The 24,027-nt window shown below is 47.6% G+C and overlaps 1 protein-coding gene across 1 annotated transcript in view; it reads left to right on the plus strand.

Moving 5' to 3' along the window:
- RUBCNL (rubicon like autophagy enhancer) overlaps positions 1 to 7,437 on the plus strand; it is a 27,145-nt gene extending 19,708 nt beyond the window's left edge. Inside the window, exons 11-14 of the mRNA XM_008706840.2 lie at positions 999 to 1,060; positions 4,179 to 4,332; positions 4,961 to 5,051; positions 6,496 to 7,437. Of these exons, the coding sequence (XP_008705062.2) occupies positions 999 to 1,060; positions 4,179 to 4,332; positions 4,961 to 5,051; positions 6,496 to 6,608 (420 nt within the window). The 3' untranslated portion in view covers positions 6,609 to 7,437. The remainder of the gene's footprint in view (positions 1 to 998; positions 1,061 to 4,178; positions 4,333 to 4,960; positions 5,052 to 6,495) is intronic.
- The last annotated feature ends 16,590 nt before the right edge of the window (positions 7,438 to 24,027 follow it).

Genomic DNA, 24,027 nt, shown 5'->3' on the forward strand with positions numbered 1-24,027 from the left:
ATTTATGCATAGTTTTGCATTTTTTTTAAAGATTTTATTTATTTATTCGACAGAGATAGAGACAGCCAGCGAGAGAGGGAACACAAGCAGGGGGAGTGGGAGAGGAAGAAGCAGGCTCATAGCGGAGGAGCCTGATGTGGGGCTCGATCCCATAACGCCGGGATCACGCCCTGAGCCGAAGGCAGACGCTTAACCGCTGTGCCACCCAGGCGCCCCTAGTTTTGTATTTTATACGTAGCTTTTGAAATTTATTATTAGTTTTAAAATAAAATTGTTTATGTTGAAGGTGTATGGCATGATAATTTGATATGCAAATACAAGTGAAATAAGTATTGGTCAAGATAGCTAACATACCCATCTCCTCACAGCTACCTTGGGGGTGTGTGTGTGTGTGTGTGTGTGTGTGTGTGTGTGTGTGTGTGGTGGGAGCACCTGAAATGTACCCTCCGAGCAAATTTCCAGTATGTGATGGAGTATTAACTATGGTCATCATACCAGGTGGTAGATCTCTAGACTTACTCATCCTATATAACTGCACATTTGCTCCCTTTGACCGACATCTCCCCGTTTGCCCCCCGTCCCCCTCCCTGCCGACCTCTGTTCAACTCTCTGCTTCTGTGTATTTGACTTTTTTTAAGATTCCACTTGTCAGCGAGACCATGCAGTTTTTCTTTCTGTGCCTGTCTTACTTTACTTAGTACAGTGCCCTCCAGGTTCACCCATGTTGCCACGAAGGGCAGGATCTCCATCTTTCATGCACAGTTTTGTACTGTCCGCCAAGAAGGCCCCCAACCGCTGTGTAAGCTTCAGGCTTCGCACAGCTCGGGTCCCTCCTGGACTCAGTCGTGAACCCCTGTTATATAGACCGTTGACTTCAAGGGCTTGTCTCATAGAGTTGTAGCATTTCTAAGTTAGAAATAACATTTAAATTTGATCCCTATGTTTCCTGTGTCATTGATCACGCTGACTTTTCCCCCCGGTTTGGTTTCTCCCATTAGGAAACCCGGGAGCAACTTTTTCATATCAAGAAGCTGTTGAAGACCTGCAGGTTTGCTGAAAGGTACTGGTGTTGGCTGGGCCAGGCCGGGCCTCGTGAGGGAGGGCTGGGAGCCTCTGCACACCTGCCAGTCCCCTGGGTGCCCCCTGGTCCCACCTCCTCCAATCCACAGGGCCCCTTAGCACAGCAGCTCCCTCGGGCCTCTCCTTGGTGATACAGACCTGTCCTTAAAGTTACTAAACCTTCTGGCTCATGAGTAGTGAACTTAATGTGTTAGAAGAATCAGCCAAAACAAGGATGAAATAACTCTAGCCAGTGGCCATTATTATTGTTGTTGTTTTTATTATTTTAAATTGTGATGAAATACACATAACAAACTATGCCATCTTAACCATTTTAAGTACAAAATTCAGGGGCATTAAGTTCATTCACATTCTTGTGCAACTGTCACCACCATCCATCCACAGAAATTTTTTATCTTGCAAACTGAAACTCTAAATCCATTTAGCAATAACTCCCTCTCCCCCCCGCCCCTCCAGCCCCTGGCAACCACCATTCTCCTTACTGTCTCTATGAATTGACTCCTCTAGGGACATGTAAGTGCAGTCATTTAGTTTTTGTCCTTTTGTGACTGGCTTATTGCACTCCACATAATGTCCTGGAGGTTCACCCATATTGTGGCATGTGTCAGAATTTCCTTCCTTTTTTAGGGCTGAAAAATATTCCATTGTATGTATCACCACGTTTTGTTTACCCATTCAGCCATCTTGGGTTGCTTTCACCTTTTAGCTATTGTGAATAGTGCTGCCATGAGCACGGGTGTATCGATGGCCTTTTAAAAACCCCTGAGAGAGGGGCGCCTGGGTGGCTCAGACTCAGTTAAGCATCTGCCTTTGGCTCAGGTCATGATCCCGGGGTCCTAGGATCGAGCCCCACATCAGTTCCCTGCTCAGGTCTCCTTCTCCCTCTGACCCTCCTCCTGCTTGTGTGCTCTCTGTTTCTCTCTCTTTCCTGCGCTCTCTCTCAAATAAATAAAATCTTAAAAAAAAACCCAACGCCCCAAATCCCTTATAGAGAGGCGTGTCGAACTATCATTACTGCGTAATATTCTGTAGTATGATGCGATGTTAATTTCAGTATTGTTCTCTTACTGGTAGATTTTTAATCTAATAGATTTTTCATATATTTATATTAAAATAGATTTTAGTATCTTTATAGATATTAAAGCTAATAGATTTTAATACCTAATAGATACTTAGATTTTTTTTTGATACATTTCCTTGTAGGTTTTTTTTTTTTTTTAAGATTTTATTTATTTATTTGACAGAGAGAGACAGCCAGCGAGAGAGGGAACACAAGCAGGGGGAGTGGGAGAGGAAGAAGCTGACTCCTAGTGGAGGAGCCTGATGTGGGGCTCGATCCCAGAACACTGGGATCACACCCTGAGCCGAAGGCAGTCACCCAACCACTGCGCCACCCAGGCGCCCCGATACTTAGATTTTTAATACCATTTGTTATTTAACAAACTAGGCTTTAGGTGAATCTCTGAGCACATCTGTAGTATGTCCTTAGGATAAGCTTCTAGCAGTGGAATTTCTGGAAGCCATGGCATAAAGTCATAGGCATGAATTCAATGACAGAGAATTTTTAAGTGGAAAAAGAGATTACTCAAGGGGTTAAGATTATTTGTTATAATTGATAGGATCATAGTTTTTAAAAAATTGTTTTGTTTTAAAGCTGCTTTCAGTTTCTGATATTTATTTAATGATAATGTATTGCTTTTGAATTAAATTTCTTGGGGAGGGGCATGTCACCTGTAATTATTTGGCCTTAAGCTCTACGTCATGGCACTGGTGTGACAGGTTAATCACTTCTTAGGCTGTCCGTTTTCTTGTCTGTAACATATAACAATCCCCACAATTATTACCGACTACAGAAATTTCTTGAGTGTCCATTCTATGCTTCAGATAAAAAATCTATAGGACTCATGTTACATCCGGGGAGAAAGCACAAACCGATCATCGCCGGACTGTGTGTTAGACACATATGCACAGTGCCCTGAGGACGCGGAAGAGGCAACATTTTTAGGTCCTAAGGGGCGGGGCAGGGCAGGGAGGGGGGCCACAGAGCTTCCTGGAGAGAAAGCCTGAGCTTGAAGAGCAAGTCAGACTGAAGAAGACGCATCAGGGATCCCCAGCAGAGGAAGCAGTGTGAGCGAGCATCTCAGGTTGGATGGAGAGTTCAGCACTGTTTGGCATGATTGGATTGTCCAGTGTAGGCAGTGGCTGGCTTGGGAACGCGTGCATGGTGAAGCCACTAACTGATTTAGGGAATTCAGGAGGAGATCAGTAGGGACTGGAGAAAGTTACACTCAGTATGTGAATGTCCTTGGGACACACAGGTGGCTACGATCAGCTCACACTTGGATGCTTGGGTCTTGCGCTCAGTGCTGGACTCCTGGGTGGGGCAGTCTATCACTGTCTATGAGCAGTGATTCTCCTGTTGGCTGGATAGCAGTCAGCGTGTGGATGGACTTGAAACTGAGCTGGAATGAATAAGGTAGCCTTTCTTTCTTTCTTCTTTCTTTCTTTCTTTCTTTCTTTCTTTCTTTCTTTCTTTCTTTCTTTCTCTCAGTACGTGTTTGTTTGTTTTTTTCCCAAAGATTTTATTTATTTATTTGACAGAGACAGCCAGTGAGAGAGGGAACACAAGCAGGGGGAGTGGGAGAGGAAGAAGCAGGCTCCTAGCGGAGAAGCCTGATGTGGGGCTCGATCCTAGAACGCTGGGATCATGCCCTGAGCCGAAGGCAGACGCTTAACGACTGCGCCACCCAGCCGCCCCTCAGTACGTGTTTTTAAGACTTGAAAAATAAATGTGCAGTTGTCTTTTGCCCGGTATCCACATGGGCAGGCTGCAAGAGATAGGTTTCTCTACTGGTTCAGCTTTTTGAAATCTGCTTTTATGGAATTCTAAGTTCCTGGCTTCCAAACTAACTTGCAAAATGTCAAAGGGTGAGTCAGGTTAACGTGCTCTCAGGTTTTTTTTTTTTTTTTCCTAATAGAGTTAAAAAAAAAAAAATTAAGTGTGAGCGCCAGAGGAAGCCACTGCCTGCTCGGCCTTCCTGTGTCTCGGCCTCTGCGTGGGTGGCCGTCTGAATGACTCTTTGTTTCCTCCCCGGCAGTGCGTTAAAGGAGTTCGAGCAGGTGCCGCGGCACTTGACTGATGAGCTCCACCTGTTCTCCCTGGAGGATCTGGTCAGGGTCAAGAAAAGGCTGCTGGTGCCCTTGCTCAAGGACGTTCTAAAAGCTTCCCTCGCACATGTGGCCAGCTGTGAGGTAAGGTTCACCTGGGACCGGCGTGTCCCTGAGCTGTCCCTTACCCCTCAGGACCTGGGATGGTGCTCTGGACTTCACCCCATTAACCCCCCCAACCATGAGGGAAGTGCAGGGAACACTGTTTCCAGATGAGAGAAATGAGTAACAAACAAGGTCATCGTGCTGGTGAGTGGCAGGGCTGGGAAGCGAGCCTGGGCCAAGTGACTTCTAAGTGTCAGTGCCAAACCCTGCCTGGGGCCTTGCTTGACTCCCATCTGCCCTGACGTGCCAAGGACAGCCGTGTGGACTCGGGATCCCGTGGAACAGGAGCTCTGTGTCTGCATGAACTCAAAAATGGCAGTGCAGGCATCAGAAACCAGAGTAGATCGTCTAAAAGCACACGTGTGAAATCCCTGGTGTCTCAAACTACCACGATGTGAAATCTCTCCTTGCAGAGCAAATGCACCTGTACGGTTCGAATCCGTTTACTATACTGTGGGGTGATACAGCACCCCAAGCCTTCTAGAGGCTGACACTCCAGCCTTAAAAATGGACGTTTGTAAAGTTCTGTGAAAGTAGTGACTTGGCTTCTCCATCAAAAGAAACATTGCCAAGGAGGATTTTAACTTTTTGGCCCCTTCTCTTACAGCTGTGTCAGGGAAAGGGTTTCATTTGTGAATTTTGCCAGAGTACAGCCGTCATCTTCCCCTTTCAGACCGAAACATGCAGAAGATGTCCAGGTATCTTAATAACTTTGTAATATAAGCTTAATAATAGCCTAATAACTGAAGCACAAAATTAGCTTAATAACAACTTAGTCATTTAAGCACAACGTTGTTTAAAGTATAATGGTGCTGGTGCGTGCTTGTATGTTGGATAGGAGCTAATGGAGGAGTTTGGGGTGCATGGGGAGTATTTGGGTAGGGCCGGGATGAAGGGTGATGTCTCCTCGTATAGTATTTGGAGGGAAGAGTGGTCCCCCTTTTGTCTATGCCCCAGTTCTTTTTTTTTTTTTTTTTAAGATTTTATTTATTTATTCGACAGAGATAGAGACATCCAGTGAGAGAGGGAACACAAGCAGGGGGAGTGGGAGAGGAAGAAGCAGGCTCCCAGCAGAGGAGCCTGATGTGGAGCTCGATCCCATAACGCTGGGATCACACCCTGAGCCGAAGGCAGACGCTCAACCGCTGTGCCACCCAGACACCCCTGTGCCCCAGTTCTTTCCCACCAGGGCAAGCCACAGCCACCACCCCAGTTTTAGAATTGGATCACAGTCATGCCTAAGGCTGAGGTGCCATCTCTGCCCCCTTTTGCGCTCCAAGGGCAGTTTGAGTCATTGTCACGGCGACCACGCAGCCCAAAAGACCTAACGCATTTACTATCTGGCTCTTTACAGAAGAGATTTTCAGACCTTGTTTGTATGAATTAATGCTTCAGGACATCCCGTGATCTCTAAACTGTTTCCGGGGAAAGATCTGATCGTGCATTCTGCCTTTACCCTTGATAAGAGCCATTCCTCCCCTTAGACCCTTCCAGCACTCTCTCCCCGAACCCTCTAGGCAGGATTGCAGGAGAGGCTCCCCAGCAGAGAAACTCCAAGGCACGGATTTGCATGCAGAAAGCTCACTGGGGCGTGTTCTCAGGCTCAACACCTCTGGGGGTGTAAAGTCAGCCGGACTTGGCAGAGGGAGGAGGTGAACGTGGTGTGGGAGCAACGAAGCCTCAGCACATTTCGCAGGGCACTCTGAAGCAGGATGGACTTTCGCATTGTCATATATTGGGGCCGGGGGCCAGCCAAACCTTTAAACCCTGAGTTGACCAGTCACTGGATATAGGCCAGTGCCGGCAAAGAGAGATGATCTGGAGGGAGGCGGGTCTCTCCAGTTAGGGCCATTTCCAGTTAGGGCCACCTCATGAGCTGTCAGCCACCAACACTCTCAGCAGCTGGGGGAGCAGGGGCTGATGGGGGGGGGCACGGCTGCCTCCACTACATCAGACTGTCAGCCGCAGGGTCATGACACACCGGGGACTTTAGAACCCTGCATTTTCATCCTGCCTCGTTGCTTGTTGGACGACTGGTTTCTGGATTCAGACCACCTCTCTCCCCAGGGTGGGGGCGAGCATCTGTGCGTATGTGAGAAGACAAGATAGGCCGTTCGCTGATGGCTGTCCTCCTGCTCGTAGGGTGCAGAGCTTGCTTTCACAAGCAGTGTTTCCGGTCCTCTGAGTGCCCCCGGTGTGCGCGGATCACAGCCAGGAGAAGACTTCTGCAAAGTTTACCTTCTGCAGCCACATGATGCCCTGAGTACTGTGGAAAAGACTGTTCAACATGCCTTATAACACCGATTTGTGTCTATTATTGATAATATTGTTTCAGATGTTGAGTATTGTATATTAAGAAAAAAATGGCCGATATTCATTTTTATTATATATATTTAATGTTCTAAAAAGAATGCACGTTTTTTTGTTACGAAGCATAGGTTTGTTACTGGTGGTTTTGTTTACAAATGTGCAATGTTTTTGCTGCTACTGTTTTTTTTAAAGAGTTTTTTTGATACTTCTTCGATCGTATTTGAGTGGTTGTACTTAGCTAACATTGGAGCCTATTTTTGTATGAATTGTAACTGACAAGACAAATTACTCCGTTCGTCTTTCTATAAAGCTTGTTTTGTGAAACGGATTGGTACTTTCAGTGAACAAAAATGCAACCAACAATCTGTTTACTTCCGGGTTTTTTCCGACTTAAATGCCATTTTGTAACTGAATCCGTGTTACGGATTTTACTTGTTCCGGGGTTGGTGTCGAGAGGACACATTACTTCTGCAGCTGCATCGATTTCAAGACGGGCTTGAGTTGCTTAGCGGTGCCTCGAGCTGCTGGTTGAAGCAATCGCCTCTTAGAGACGCACAAATCCACCCCGTGTTTGTCATTTCTCCTCCACACACTAAGTCCAGGGATGCTTGGCTGACTAGAACTTCATCCCTGCCCTTGAGGATTTTGCCTCATTGATATAAAACTGAACATAAGGTATTTACAGACTTAAATTGTCGGAAACTACTGTTAATGAACCATGTGATTTTAGTAATAAAAATAAAATCATAACCATCAATTAAAAGGTGAGGTAAATCACTAAACCGTTATGAATTTATTTTTCCTAACATTTCTTTATTTGCTTTCTTAAGACATGTGAGTCTGATTTTTTCTTCTTCTACCTCCTATATATTCTCTCCTACTTGAGAAGGGTCCTGGGCTCAGATCCCTTCCAGACACATCTGCAGTCTAAGAGCTTGGGGGTCATATCCCCTAAGACTCAGGTGCCCTCACTCAACCTATTCCAAATGAACTTCTGCAACAGTAGGGGCAGGCAAGAGAGTGGTACTGGTTCTCCCCTAACCCCATCCTGTCGTGTGTGTGTGTGTGTGTGTGTGTGTGTGTGTGTGTGTGTGTGTTGTATTCAGTGGGATAATATTGAGCACATGAAACAAATGAGTCTCTCCCACCAATTTGGTATCTTGTTACTTGTTGTCTTATCCTAGATGCATCCAGATAGGTGCTCCCATTCATTGTTTAAGCCAGGTCTTTCTCTCTTTTTTAAAAAGATTAATTAATTAGAGAGAGTGAGTGAGAGAGTGAACAAGCAGGGGGAGCAGGAGAGGGAGAAGCAGACTCCCCACTGGGCAGGAAGCCCAATCCCAGGACCCTGGGATCGTGACCTGAGCCAAAGGCAGATGCAGGCACCATGCAGGCACCACAAGCTAGGTCTCTTTTAAATTGAAATTTAGGTACATGGGATGAGAGAAAATAATCAAATTTAAAGCAGTGTTTTATTCTTACCCATAGCTTATATTCCTTCTGAGGCATCAAGAGTCAGAGTGGTGTGTTAATATTCCTTATAATATCTCTATGAGGTCGATGTCAAAATCTTCATTTCACAATAAGACAACAGGCTGAGAGAAGAGAAAGACCTAAGTTCCCACAGGTCATGCGCGGGAGAGCTGGCGTCGGCATCGAGTCCGCCTGCCTCCGGAGCCCATGTTCCTAGCCCCTACCTATGTGTCTTTTCGAGGTAACACAAGCAAAGCCAATCCTAGCTTGTGAGTGCTGGTCAAACCTTAGTTAGCCGCACTGGGCTGAGGGCTTTCTCACTCTTGCATCGATTTGAGGAAGTTTCTGCAGCTTCTGCCTTGCTTGAAGGGTTCTGTGTTCAGGCTGCTGGGTGTGCAAGGCACTGGAATGTGTCTGTGTGGGACACACATCTTTGATGTTGAGGAAGAGAGAGTGCAAGCAGCTGCCAGGAAGTGATGCTTTCATTTTTTATTCTGAGGACGAATGAGGCAGTATAAATAGCCGCTCTATGGGCTTGGCTGAGACGTGGTCCCTCCGCACTGTGGTCGTGGACGCTTCTTCCCAGTGAGGTGCTGGTTAGAACCGAGACGTGGCCTCAGCGCATGTGAGGCGCCCTGTGGGGAAGTGATGGGTTGTGCCCTGTGTTGCTCTTTAACGGGACTTACTCATTGTCCTGGTTTTTCCGTGCAACTCTTCCCTGGCTGCCAGGAGAAGATGAAGCCTTGGTCTTTCTCATCCCTCTCTTAGCTGCTGTGAGGTGTCAAGTTGCAGTATTGGGATGCCAGTGATCAATTTTGCCTTTACACTGTTTACTTGGAAAGTTTCAGTAACACGTCCCTTCCAGTCATGACTCTCAGCTGCAGTAGGGAGTTATACCAGGGGACATGGAGCGAGGAGGGGTGAGGCATCTCAGAGACACGTTCTAGTGGGTTGACTTGGGTGGGAATTGTTGGGTCGATTCCCAGGTCTGCCACTTTGTATTCATGTGACCCTGAGCAGGCTGCTTCAACGCTCCGTGCCTCTGTTTGCAAAATACATGCAGTTGATATGAGGATTCGACATGAAAATGAAGCACCCAGCAGAGGGCCTGGTACAAGCAATGATCAAGTGGTAACGATTAGGTCTAAACAAATTAAAAACTGAGTTATACCACCTACTTTCTGTGTATCTTTGAGTAAGTTACTCTGTATCTCCATTTAGTATGCAGATTAGAACAATACTTACTGTTGTGGGTTGAATTGTGTCCCCCCTGCCAAAAAAGAAAAAGGTTGGGGGCACCTGGGTGGCTCAGTCGTTAAGCGTCTGCCTTCGACTCAGGGCGTGATCCCGGCGTTCTGGGATCCAGCCCCACATCAGGCCCTTCCGCTGGGAGCCTGCTTCTTCCTCTCCCACTCCCCCTGCTTGTGTTCCCTCTCTCGCTGGCTGTCTCTATCTCTGTCAAATAAATAAATAAAATCTTAAAAAAAAAAAAAAAAGAAAAAGGTTGAAATTCTCACTCCAGGTACCTGTGAATGTGACCTTATTTGGAAATAAGTCTTTGACGATGTAATTAAGATGAAGTCATACTGGCTTGGGGTGGATCCTGATCTAATGACTGGTGTTCTTATAGGAAAAGGGAATTTGGACAGAGATACAGATGCAGAAATCATAGGGAGAATGCCATGCGAAGGAGACAGACCCTGGGGCCACGTGTCTATGAGTCAAGCAACACGGAGGCCTGCAGGCAAGCAGCAGATACTAGAAGGGAGGTGTGGAGCAGAATGTCCCTTGAAGCCACAAGAAGGAACCAACCCTGCAGACACGTTGACTTTGGACTTCTAACTTCCAGAATGGTGATTGAATAAATGTCTGTTTTTTTTAACCCACGGTTTGTGGTCATCTGTTGCAACAGCCCTGGGAAACCAATGCACCAACATTCGAGGTTGTCAGGAGGGCTAAAAGGTGAGAGAGTGGCACGGTTCCTGGCGTCCTCTGGTTCTCCATCTCTTGCCTTCAGGCGTCAAGACACAGAATGGACTCTGAATGGTGACAATGGCATGGGAACTATACCATCTCTCAATCTGTGGGTGTCTATACGGATAAAGATCCCCAAACACAGAGCAATGGCGACTGAGCACGACCACCACCTCTTCTACTCCGGCCCTTGAGCAGTGGAGAGAACCGCAGCCCGCAGGTGCTGGGGGATGGCCATGAGCTTGGAAGATGCTGGTTTGAATCATTGTGGGGTGGCTGGGGGAAGTGGCTGTCATCGCACATTAAAAAGCAAACGAATTCATCTTGCTTTTCAGATTTCACAGAAATTGGACTATACCTTCAGACCAGTCTTGAGGGGGGTGTTGATGGGGAGGGTTAAAAAGGCCCCTCCTTTCCCTCGTCGCCTACACAGGGCTGGAGGGGGATTGGTGCTTGCTGCTGGCCACGCTCATGGGCATCTGCCTGTAAGGGGGACAGATTCTAGCGGCCCTGCCCCATCCAGGTCCCTGTGGAGGACCTCAGAGGGGAAGAGAGACTGTCAAATAGAAAGTGTTGTGGTATCCTATGGAATAATTTTGGTTGTGGACAAAGCAGGTCACTTTTGCAGCCCTTTGCTGTGGGTGCTCCGAGTGTCAGCCTGGAGCAGAGCTCCAACTTCAAATCAAGTCTGAGGCATCACGGGGACACCCATCAGGCAGAGGAGAAGATCCATGTTGTTGTGGAGAAAGATCCATTACAAAGGCCAAGGAGATAAACAGAATATGGGTCAAAGTATGAACTGGAGCTGGAGGCTGAGGACATGCCAAAGAGTAACTTGGCATGCTGTCACCCAGGCCTGGGCGTGGGGAACAAGGTGCAGACTCACGGGACAAGGTGCCCACAGACACCGCTAGGGAGGCGGGCGGGGGCAGGGCGGCAGGTACAGTAAATAGAAGTCAGAGAGCAGGTTTAGTCAGAGCACTGCAGGAGTGGAGGGATCCACTTGGGACACCACGAGAGCTCATGGAAACTGATCCCTGAAGGCTCAGGCAGACCCCACAGTGAAGACAAGGGAGGGAAGAGGCCCCGGGAGAGGAAGAGCGGCCCAGAGGCAGTGTGGCAGACTGCAGGCTTCTCCGGGGAAGGGCGAGGAGATGAGCATAGATAGAACTGAGGGATTCGGCTAGGGAGGAAGCCAGAAAGGCTAGCAGGACCCAGAACGTGGAGCCTAGTGGACACGGAGCGAGAGAGCATGAGGGGCTTTGGAATCCACAGGAGGCAGGGAAGCTTTGAAGGATTTTGAGAGAGAGAGGCTCACAACTCAACCTATACACAGGAAGATAATGCTGGGTCCATGCGGAGGATGGATGGGAGCTGGGAACTGCAGGCTGACCAGCTGACGAGATGAGGCTCTGAACCAGGGCTGCCACGGATGAAACGAGAAGGGAAAGATGCTTGAAAAGGCGGGAGGGGAACAAGCCACTCCTTCTCAGGCATAAAATTCAGGGGAAACTGAAAACTCAAGATTCAAGAGAAATCCTGTTTTGTGCAATGTTTTTGAAAATCAATGTCAAAAACTCATGATGGACAAAATATCAACATTTCAAATAAAGACAGGATCCCACGGTGGGCTGGCTCACCTCGGCCTCACGCGTCTGCCCCGAACCCCAGCCGGGGACCCTGGAGACACTGTGGCCACGGGCAATATGTTGAAAACTGAGGTGGTTGCGCAGGAGGTAGGAGGGGAAAGGCCCCCATGAACCTTTGCAGAGCCCATGCCAGAAAGCAAATGTGGGCCCACATACCACATACTTAAATATGTAAAAATTACACTAGATTTATTTTCTCCTCTTACTGTGATGAATAGCCCTTCGTCAGGACCCGGGAAGGCAGGTTGGAATTCAGAACCTCCCACTCCTTGGTGCCCTGCTCTGGAACACGAGGGCTCCGGGCAAGCTGAGGCCTGGCCTCTTTCCCTTCCCACCTCTGACTCCATCCCATAGGCGGCTGCCCCCTGGTCTTGGTGCAGGCAACACAGTACACCTTCGAGAGCCTGGACCAAGGGCAGGGTCCTGAGTGTCCTCTGGAGGTGGTCTGGGACTGCAGGGCAGGCAACTCGGGGGTGCCCAGAGCACCGTCTAAAAGGAGGGGCAGAGGCTTTGTTCCATCACCTGTGGGGAGGGACAGAGCCAGAGGAAGGCCACAGGGCAGGGCTCTGCTTCCCAGATCTAAGTGCACACTGGCCCCAGGCAGGGGCTGGGGTGGGGAGGTGAAGGAAGGGCAGCAGTGTGGGGGCAGGAGTACAGCAAGATGAGGGGGAGGGGCAGCCCCGGGACCTGAGAAGCCTGGAGGCGCAGGCAGAGGCCTGAAGAGTGCAGAGAAAAGTGCAGAATTCATCTAAGCTCTAAGGCTAATTTCTTGGATTCTTAGTCATTTTGGCTAAGAGCTGCCTCTAAGTGCGGAAGGGGAAGAGGTTGTTTTTCTCGGTTTTACACGGAGGTTTCCCAACTGTGTTTGCAGCCTACCTGCCACGACATCCCTCACAAAAGCACTATTTTAGTTTCTGGTGAAGTGAAAAGGGCCATTTCTCCTTTCACACCAGTTGGGGAAATGGTTTATTTAAAGATAGAGATCCTTCAATATTCTTTTTAAGGAAGCGGGCTTATAAAGGATGCTAACGAACAAGACAATGTAATTCTCGACTTTATCCCCTTTTAGAGATGACCTGAGAAGGCTTGTGACCGAGGCTTTCTATATGCCGTGTTTGGTTCATGTTAAACCAACCGAGACCTGGTGGCAGGCCTGAGGTCCCAGTTCCTCCTGGACATGTCTGCAAGATTCTTTCAGCAGGAAGAGGAACCCGAGGTAGGGTGGTGGGGTAGGGGTGGGGGGCTGCATGGAGGCATTCGATCACCAGACCCGGTGTCCAGAGTCAGGGGCCTGCACTCTAGCTTGCCACTCACAGACTCCTGCCACGACCCCATGCAGGGGCAGAGAAGCTTCTGATTGCTCATTTGAAGATCGTCCCCTTCTGCCACCTCCCTACCCATATTACATTGATCTCATCCTCAGTTCCATTCACTTTAGCAAATTGTAACATTAAAAACAAAATAAGGAAGCCATTCAGTATGTGATTTATTGAGCAAGTACTATGGCCAGACACATACAGATGCCTTTGGCGAAGGGCTTGACTATAGATCTGAAGTCTTTCCCCTGGATGCTGCTTCCTATGGATGCCACAAGTGTCAAACGAGACCTTAACACTGCAGGTGGAAGTCTCTGCGGGGACAGTTTCTCTATCAGTTTCCAACAGGAAATGGCTTATTAGTAGCCGGACCAGGGTGTGGGTAAGTGTAATGATGAACGTGTGGGTGTGGAGGGGGCGGGGGGGCGTGGACAGAAGACAAGCTCGCCCACTTCTAACGCTTCCCTCAGCCTTCCCAGCTAAGTGACCTTACGCTAACCGGTGATGTGTTCTCCCAGTCCTGTAGCAACTTCAGAGCTGAGGGCAGGTGAAGACTTCAAACAATAATTCCTTACGCTCATGGCTGTTTGTGTCAACAGCATCAGAGCCTGTGCTGTCTGGTAAGAAGAAGGAAATCAATATTTGACACATATCTATTATGTGCTAGAGACTGAGGTTTTATGTTTTAAAATAAATGGCCAGAAAATGTCATTGGGGAAGTGACATTGGTACTAAGTTTTAAGTAACACAGAGTTGACAGACTGCAAAGATTTGGGTCCAGAGCATCCTTTTGGCAGAAAGAATGACAAATACAAAAGGTCCCAGGTGCAAAGGAGCCTTCTGTGTGCAAAAAACAGACAGAAGGCATGGCTGGAGGAGCTCAGGGAGCGATCAGAGAGCAGGCAGGAGCCGGAGCATGCAGGCTGCCCAGGCCTTGGTAAGAGGCCACATGTTTCTCTGCGTGCGACAGGAACCCACAGGGGATTACGTGAAGGGGAGTATGGCTCTGCTCGCCGTCGAAAGTGATCACCTGGAAAAGGAAGTGTGTAGGGGAGGAGATGGTGGCGGGAGATCAGTAGGAGGTGGCTCCAGGTCCCGGGGAGAGATAATGATGCCTGGGAATGTCAGTGGTGGCAGTGGAGGTCAAGAGAAGTCTGTTGTGATTAAGACACCAAATGTTGTAAGGTGAACGAAAATTATATCTTTGGCCATGATTACAACTAGGCACCAACCCAGCACATGGGGAGATGGGTTGAGGTTGAAATTTCTCTCCTTTATTTCTAGAACTGTTCAATTGTTTCGGAAAGACAGGGGGAAATCATCCATTTCTCCAGCAGGTGGCAGCATTGCCTTGCGTTCCACACATCACGCGCCTCAAGCAAAGCCACACGCCCATGAAGGCTGCCAACCTCTGGTTTCCAGCTCACCTTGGTGTCCCAGGAAGGCTGCCAAACTCGGGTTTCCAGCTCACCTTGGTGTCCCAGGAAGGCTGCCAAACTCGGGTTTCCAGCTCACCTTGGTGTCCGCGCGGCGGGAAGAGAAGCAGCTAAGCAGTCTTTATCATTGTCTAGAATATCACCCTTTAGGAAGGTGGTCTATCAGATTCTGCTTTAACTATGTCATTTTCCCATAATGCCTTTTTAAAAGGAAGAGTTGGTTTTTCCTGTCCTTCCAGTCATTACCGATCACATTCTGTGCCCTGGCTGGTTTCCTGACAAGTCCACAGTATCTTTATCACCTTAATGGCGGGGCTTCCAGAGCTGGGTTTTCGTGCGTGGGGTGGGGGTGGGGGCTGGGTAGCACAGAGTTTGAGAGCTTCTGGATCCAGACCGCCAGGATTTCAAAGCTGGCTCTTATACTTACTAGTTCTGTGACCTTGTGCAACTTACTTAGCTCTTGTGTCTCAGTTTCCTCATCTGTAAATGGGCACAATAACAGTGCCTGCCATGGGAGGTTGTGGAGATGAAACGAGTTGAGTGTAAAGCCTGCAGGGCAGGGCCAGCCCCGTAGCAAGCACAGGAGGGGTGAACGTTGTCAACACTGTTGTGCACTTGGTGGGTGAGCACAGCTTTGCAGAGCACCAAGTGCTCATCGCCCCAGACCAGAAGCAACTGGCCCCAGACTATCTCCTTAGTCTTTCAAGGTTAGCATCGAGGTGGTTGAAACCCAAAGTTGCAGCAGACTGAGAAAGGCATAAGGTGTGTCCCTGCTTCTAGAATGATCTATACGCAAGCCCTTGTAGAGCAGGGTAGGTACTAAATTTGAACCTAGTCCAACTTCCCTCTCCTGTGGGTCCTCCTGACCTCTGGATTTGGCCTCTGCTTGAACACTGTAAAAGCACAGCATTTGTGCTCTAAGACTCCATCTGACCCCCTGTCATTTACCCCTGATCCTAATTCCACATCACATCAGCCTCAATAAATGGAAATCTGCCCCCATTCCAAAGGTTCTTCAGGGGAAAGAGACACAAGATGTCAACTTTGGCCCCCAATACTACCATTGTTGGGAAATCCTTAAGGAAAGGGGACTTTGGGGAAATTCATTAAGGAAAAGGGATTCTCTCTGAACTTAGCCTTGTAGGGCTTTTGGTTGGAAAATAGAAATTCGTTACAGTATGACCTTGACTGCAGGGTCAGCCATGAGCTGGTCTTTCTTTTGACAAATGTCTAAGTGCCTTGGGTCCATGAGCTGCATCAATAGGGGGAAAAAACATGGCTAGGGAGAATTTGCATACCTGTGGAACAGCAGCAGTGACCAAGCGAGGCCTGCCTCCAGATCCCAGCCCCAGCCCCCATTGTCAGAGTCACCCAAGAGGTGCTAGGATAGGGTTGAAGCCCCAATGGAGACACAGCTCTTACGTGCACCACTCAAGTTATATAACCGATGTGAGCAAGTCACCCCACCTCCCTGGGTCTTCGTTTCCTCTCCTACAAGGTGAGCGTAAATGAACTAAAATGGTGTTTCCAGAAGTGAGTTTCCAGCAACATTAGTCCTCTGAGTTGCTCCACGAAGACAAGAGTTCTATGGCCTAAACCAGGGGATTAATCAGGTGCATTTTTCTGCTCACGCGACATTTGGCAATGTCTGGAGCCATTTTGGGGTTGTCACGTGGGGGGAGGGGAGGTGTGCTACGGGCATCTAGTGTGCAGAGACCAGGCATGCGGCTAAACATCCTGAAACGCACGGGAAAGTTCCCGCAGCAATGACCCACCTGGCCCAAAGTGCTCCGAGGTGGAGGAACTAATGAGAAACCAATGAGTTGGGGATATAGGTGGGGATATATGCGGCATATTCTACTACTTTCTTTCTCATTACCTCATTCTGTCTTTCACATTAGCATAATGAAGGCAGGGAGATGTATCACCATACATTTTCTTCAATCCGTGTTTGTCAAACTTGTTTGATCTTGGAACACTCTGTTTCTCTACCCCCAACGTACACCCACCGCCTGATTATCCTCCTGTGGAATCGCCTCGAGAAAGTGGGCCATTTGGGGAAATGCTGGCTAGATGTTCCCTAAGGTTGTTTTCCATTTTAAAAACCACTTAAAGACATTTTCCTCTGATGAGGCAGCATAATGGTGGGTTCTGAATGAAGCTTGGAATCCCGCTGCTTGAGTTCAGTGCTGGGCGACTTGGGACAAGTGACTTCTATAATGGCAGAAGTAGCAGCACTCACGGCATGGGGTGCGGGAAGGGTGGTGGGAGGTCAACTCGAGCAGCTTGCAGGTCAGCATCCAGGCCGTCCATCCAATGTCAGTCATCATTATTTAAGTGTCTTGTTGTTATTTTGATTTTGTTCTTTCCCGAAGACTCAATCTCCTGGCAATGTTAGGTGTCAGATCTGCCCACAAGAGGGCACTGGCAACACAGCCTTGACTGAAAATGTGCTCCACTCTCCTTGGAAGGTCAGGCAGCTTTGGGGTCTCCCCGGTCTGATTTCTCAAGAGCCATGGAACCGCAGATTGCAGAGCTGGAAGAGACCTTGGAGATGATATAATCCAATCATTGGATTTTGCAATTTTTAGGCACAGGAGGTTAAAGGTGGAGCCGGTGAGCGTGACTTAGGAAACCACACTGTCGCAGGAAAAACAACTTCGGGTGTGCTCTCAGGGGAGTTGGATGGTAGTACAGAAACTCTATTTTTCTGGAAGCAAGGAAGACATCAAATGGGTTAACAGCAATGCCAGGCTGAAAGGAAGAGAAGCCACTGGTATGGCGGAGGGGGCAGAGAGGAGACCTTGTGCCCTTGGACCACCTGAGGGAAATGCAGGGCTGCTGGTGCATAACTCCACCTTTCTTTTCTTTTTTCTTTTTCTTTTCTTTTCTTTTTCTTTCTTTCTTTTTTTTTTTTTCAAGCAGTTTAGGTCTCTAGTTTTCTGCAACTAAATTGCCTAATGAAGACAAAGAGAAAGTTTTGAAGGCCCTATCTGATTGGAGACCTCATGACGAAGGCAACATTGAACATGTGTGTTTAAGGAGTGGAAGCTCATTGTAAGAGAGCCTGCAGGGGTGTGTAAGAGTTGAGAAGGAATGGAGCAGGGGATGCTCCTCCTTCTTTCCCACCCCCTCCTCCTCCTTCCCCTCCTCCTCTTCACCCCCTTCACCCACCCCTCCCCCCTCTCCTTTTCCTCTTTCTCTTTCTTTGCTTTCTCTTCCTTCTTAGCTCTAACAGTAAAACCCTTTTAATTTTGCAATAGTTTCAAGAATTACAGTACGAAGAATTCCCATTCTCCTTTGCCTGCTTCCCCAAATGTTGGCGTTCTACCACCACTTCTCTGTGCCTATGTAGGAATGAGATTCTGAGACACTTGTGAACAGTTGCAGAAATGATGCCCTTTTACCTCCAAGCATTTCAGTGGGTAGTTAAAAAAAATATATATATATATATAAGGACATTCTCCTACATAATCAGAGGTCAGTGATGAAAATCAGAAAATGAATATTGATATAATGGTGTTCTCGTCTCAAAAATCTATAAACCTTCTTCAAACTTTGCCACTGGTGCTCTACTCAGACTCATACAGTGCATTTACTTGTCACGCCCCTTCATCTCCTTTAATGTGGGTCAGTTCCGCCATTGACCTTGACAGTCTACTTATTGTGTAGAATGTTCCGCGATCTGGGTTTGGTTTCTCTCACCCGCTATCATGTGCTGTGTTGGGGCAGGAATGTCACAGAAGTGAGGGTGCGTCCCGCTCAGTCAGGGAGACCCACACTCTCTTTCCTCTGCTGCGGGGGGAATGCAGCCTAGCCCTTTGCTGGAGCCTAAGGAGCCTCCCGCCCAGTGCCCAGCGCTCTGAGAAAAGCTGGGCTTCCGGGAAGAATTGGCCCTTGAAATAAGTTTTGAAGAATAAGAAAAAGCTTTGAAGTAAAGACCAAGGGGAAGTCCTTCTGGAGGGAGGAAACAGCTCACTTGCTTGGGGGTGAGAAAGTGTACCACGTTGGGGAGCACTGGTCATCTTGTGTGGCCTCCGCAGAAGCCCTGCACACGGCACTATCTCTCACCTCCTCTCACCTGGGGGCTCTATCCGCCCCCCATCTCTCACCTCCGGGCTCTATCCTCCCCCCGCGGTCCAGGCCAGCACCCCTGCCATCACAGGGCCTCCCAGCCATCCTGCCGATGCCCAGGAGAGTCCCTGCCACCTCCAGAGGTCCCTGGGCCAACGCCACTGCCTCGGGGCTCGAGGAGCAGTGTGCTCCGTTAACTGCTGCCTCCGGGGCTCCCCCAACGTCGCCCAGTGGCTCAACAAATTTTTTGCCCTTCCTCTCCCGTCTGTGGCTGCCCAGCTTGACACCTTGCTTGGCAGGGGGGATGGAGAGAGGCAGAGCACCCCAGACTCTTAGGGCAGGAATCTCCCCCAGGGATTCAGACAGCCCCCGTGGAGACCCCCCTAGTCCCTAGTCCGGGTCCCACTGGAGGTCTCTCCAATTGTGTTCCCATTCCCTTGTCCTCCAGAGAGGCTCCCCCACCAGCCCAGCCCCCCCTCAGACAGGCCTCTGAGAGGCCCAGCACCTCCCTCCTCTACAGGGGCTGGCCACCATCCTCCACTCACCAGGCCCCTGCGCCACCCCACTGCCTGGCCTGGCCGGGCCCAGGCACCAAAGGCCCTGTGCACCGTAGGCATTCAGTGCATTGTGGTCGGGAGCAGACCCAGGAAGGAATGGCTGCAAGGACTCAGCAGGGAGAGTCAGCCCTCTTCCCCCGAAAGGGCATGACTGAGATTCCGGCCACCGCTCCTCACGTTCCCGGGCCTCTTTGCCCAACACTAGGAAGCATCTGTCGCCCTTTGCACCTCCCACTGCCCCATCCCTTCACCTCAAGGCTTTCTACTGGGCCTCTGCCAGGACCTAAGCCCATGAGGGCAGGGACGGTGTCGATCCCAGGACCTGGCAGGTATGGCTGCTCAATAAATATTTGTTGAAAGATGTAAAAAGAAGAAGAAGAAGAGACCTGCACACAGCACCATCTCTCACCTCTGGGGTCTGCTCACCTGGTCTCTCCTCTACCTGCTACCACTTCCCCACCTCTTCCCTTCTCTCTTTCCTGGAAAATTCCCACTCAGCCTTCAGAACCCAGTAGAAGTACTTCCCTTCTCTGGCTGCCAGAGAGTGATAAAGAGCATAAGTTTGGAGTCTAGTGGGCCTGGGTTCAAATCCCACCTCTATCATTTTAGCAAGTGAGTCATCTTGGGCAAATATTTCACCTCTCTGAGACCCAGTTCCCTCCTTGGGTAAATGAGAGGTCGTAGCTGATGCCCCACCGCCTGTCACAGGTGGGGCTACTCTGGACAGGCTCCTCACTTCCGGTGATTTCTGAAAGTTGCTGGGTGTTGGTTCTCATGCTTTTCCCTTCTTGTAGATTTCCACAGCTGAGATAAATGCTAGCCTGAATTTTGTATGGAGCATGCTCTCTATTTTCTTTATGGTTTATTTGCTTGTATCTCTAAACAATACAGTGTGTAGATTGCATGTTAACGAAATCATACTACTTCTGCCATTTGTTTTTTTTCACTCTGCTCTATGTTCCTGAGGTTCCTCGAGATGTTGAACGAGGCTGTAATGCATTCCTTTTCGCTGCTATATAGCATTAATTTTTTGCATTAAAATATCAAGATGCAATTTTCGATTTTATATCCTACCAGTGGTACACATTTGAGCCTATCCCACTTTTTGCTATTGCAACAAAACTCCAAACTTTCTTAGACACATCTCCTAATACACTTGTAAAATTTCTCTACAGTGCATACTCAGGTGTGGACTAGTAGTTTCTAAGATATAAGTATGTCAACATTTTCTAGGTAACACAACATGGTTTTCAAAGTGTTTGCACCACTTTGTACTCTCTTCAGCAATGAATAAGAATTTCTGTTGCTCCGTATCCTTGCAAATATCTGGTATCACCTAACTTCTAAATTTTTGCCAGTCTGACAGGTGTAAAGTGATAAATCATTATGGTTTTAATTAGCATTTTACTGATTAATGGCCCTAAAATCTGCAGGCTGGTTCCCTCTTGTCACTCAAATTTGAGCTTACACAACCACCACCAAAGACACTTTTGTCACTCAAGTACTCCCTATTTTAATTCATACTATCTGATATTTTCTTTTCCCTCTTTTAAAAAAATATGTTTGTTGGTGTTTTTATTCCTTCTGACCCAGGGCTTGTACACTGTAGCTGCTTAATAGATTTATTGATTATTTGTTAAGTGAATGAATGGGCTAACTTCAATTCTATTCAGATCAATATTTGCTGGTCAATGGTGCTAGCTTTCTTTGTGTTGGGTTCATGTCTCTCTTTCATACTGCTTTCAGTCTCCTCTCATACCTTCTCCACTGTCTTTCTCTCCATTACACATCCACTTTTCTCTTTGTTCTCCTTCTTGCTAAATTCTTTCTTCTTGGGGAGGTCTCTCTCTTGCTTCCACACTTGTTGCAGGTTTTCAACCTTCAGGAGACCTTACCCACATCTTTCAAAACCAACTTCTCCTGTACCCAGCTCCCTCCCACCCTGTTTGGCATCCACTTGGGCAGTGGTCTGTCAGAAGCAGTCTGGATTCTAGAAAACAAAGAAGATAAGAGCAGACAAAGCCATCATTCATTTAAGCCACCTGCAAAGAACCCAGAGAAAGAGCTCTGTGGCCCCATGTCTTTTGTTAGAAGTGATTAACTCTAGAGGCCAAAGTTACATACTCTCTGGAGCTCATTTCAACTTTAGCATTCTCTCACATATGCTGTCAAATTTCACAACATTGGTATTGCAGAAGCAGGAAATGAGGGTAAATGTACCTGGAAGATAGAGCCATATATCACCCAGCAAAGTTTTAAAGACAAATGAGGGGTAAAAATTACTTCTGAGTAGTGGAAATAATCTCAGTTTTTTGTGTGTGATATTTTTCTGAAATATACTATGTTACTTCTATATTTAAAATTCACTAGGATACAAATTCAGCGTTTATCATATATTTCAAATGTTGTTCTAAAAAAAAATTATTGAGGATGCCTGGGCGGCTCAGTCAGTTAAGCATCTGCCTTCAGCTCAGGTCATGATCCCAGGGTCCTGGGAGCAAGTCTCGCATCGGGCTCCCTGCTTGAAGGGGAGCCTGCTTCTTCTGCCCCTCCCCCCTGCTTTCTTTCTCTCCCTCTCTCTGTCAAATAAATAAATAAAAATCTTAAAAAATAATAAAATTTGAAATAAAAAAATAAACCCAATTATTGAATGCTATATAAGCATGGCAGATTAAGAACATACTCCTTTCCCCTTATCCTAATAAAATAACTGTAAAGGAAGTAAGAAAATACAAAAGTCCAAGAGGACAAAGTGAATTAGATAAGAAACAGCATCAGATGAAAGAGACTTCGACAAAGTTTTGGGTGCTGGAGAATTTGTAACTAATGTTGGTGGCTATCGAGAGAGGGAGCATGATGGGAAGTCAGGGGTTCCTTTTTAGACCCACAGGAAGACTCTGCACAGGTGTGAGGTTCCATGAGGCAAAGGGCTGAGAACAAGGAATTTCCTGGAAATCTGTCGGGAGCAGTTAGAACACCCTCCACTCTCCTCGTGAAGTTAGGCAACTGCCTTCTCACTAGACTGAGAAGCTGGAGGCTTGTTCTCATTGACTGGAGTCTGATTCTCTAAAGAAATTGAACTTCAGAAACTTGGAAGAATCCCAGTGAAGGGGGTGGGGAGAGATGGGGTGCAAGCTGAAGACAAGGGAATTAAGTGAAAATCTCCCATGGAATAGGAGGCTCTCCACTCCCTCCCCACACTCTGCTTTCAGGAGGTTGGCAGCCAGACTTACAGTCTGCGTCATCCCTGGGGAGAAGATCAGAGGATTCTGCGCTGGAGCGCTCCAACGAACCTGGAGGAAAGATCCCAGGTGCGGACGTTGGAGGATTCTCCAATGAAAAAGCACCCTCGCCAATGATCTCAGTGTGGTGAGGCCCCCAAGCACCCACAGCTGAGCTTCATGCTCAACTATGAATGAACAGGCAACATCGCCAGACATTGTGAGTAGCCTCCAAAACAAAAGAGATGGGGGCGGAGGGGAGAGAGAGGACATTGAGGAAACAGATTATGCTGAAAATAGGAAAAAATAACTTAAAAAGAACCAATGTTCTGTGGTAAAGGAGGAAGGATGAGGTTATAAAGGGGTAGCACAAGGGGGAATCTTAGTGACAATGTATTTTATGTGATAAAATGACAGAGAATTATATACACACCTCGCACCAATGTCAGTTCCTTGGTTTTGATATTATATTACGTGTAAGATGTAACCATTGGGGGAAATTAGGCAAAAGGGTAAAGGGTGCTTGGGACCTCCCTGTACTATCTTTGCAACTGCCTGCCAATCCTAGAATTATTTCAAAACAAAAAGTTAAAAAACTAATATCCCCAATGAGTTAAGAGAAGATATTGCAACCAAAACCAGCATGACATACTGTAAAAGTAAGCAAAGGAAAAAATGTTTCTTTGAGGTTAAAAATGGTAGTTTTCCAAAAAATTAAAGGGCTGCAAGATAATATTGAAGAAATCTCACATAAAATAGAAGTGAAGTTACAGCAGTGGAAAATATGGGAGAAAAATAAGGGAAATAGATCTTTCTAGAATGTCCAATATGACTTTCACAACAGGAGAAGAGAGAAAACAAGAGCAGGAAGTAGTGAAACGAGAAAAAGCAATGCAATGAGATAAGCTCTCGAACCGAAGGACTGAGTTTCAGCTGACAGGGCTCACGGACTGCCCAGCCAACAACTGAAGAAAGACTCACAGCAAAGCTCGTCATTAGGTAGTTGTACAATGCAAGAGATAGATTCCAAAAGCTTCTGGAGAGGAAAAAAAGAAAAGGCAAAAGCAACAGTCTACAATGGCTCGAGTCAGACCAGCATCAGACTGCTGAACAGCCATACCAGAGGTAGACAAGGCAAGGAGCCATCCTGAGGGACGGTGCTCCTCTACCCTGAATTCTACAAGCTACACACATTGAGGTTAGAACAAAGGCATCCTCAAAGCCCTCGAAAGAATTGTCTTCCTTTTATACTTTCCCAGGAAACTACCAGAGTCTGCAGTCCATCAAAACAAAGGAATACACCCAGAAAGAGGAAGATGCGGGTCCAGAAAAGAGAAGATCAAACACAGGAGAATGGCAAGTGAAAATTCCTGACATGGCAGTGGACAAAAATGACAGGATAAGATGTGTGCAGCAAGCATGGGCAGGAGATAGGCCAACTTGGAGCAGGAGAACAGGGCTCCAGGGAAGAACGCTGAAAGCAGCTGTTAGGTTTGAGTTGCCTGGAAAATGTTACTGATGAGCCCGTGACAATAACAAGGGGCATTTGGCACACGTAGCCATGCATCGAGGGGACCTGTTTCTGCAGCACAGTGGTTTCACCAGTACCATTGCTCAGTCTTGGAATTTCAGAGCCGGAAGGTGTCTTGCACATCATACAGTCC

This window comes from Ursus maritimus, unplaced genomic scaffold, assembly GCF_017311325.1.
Source record: "Ursus maritimus isolate PB19 unplaced genomic scaffold, ASM1731132v1 scaffold_10, whole genome shotgun sequence".
Classification (NCBI taxonomy): domain Eukaryota; kingdom Metazoa; phylum Chordata; class Mammalia; order Carnivora; family Ursidae; genus Ursus; species Ursus maritimus.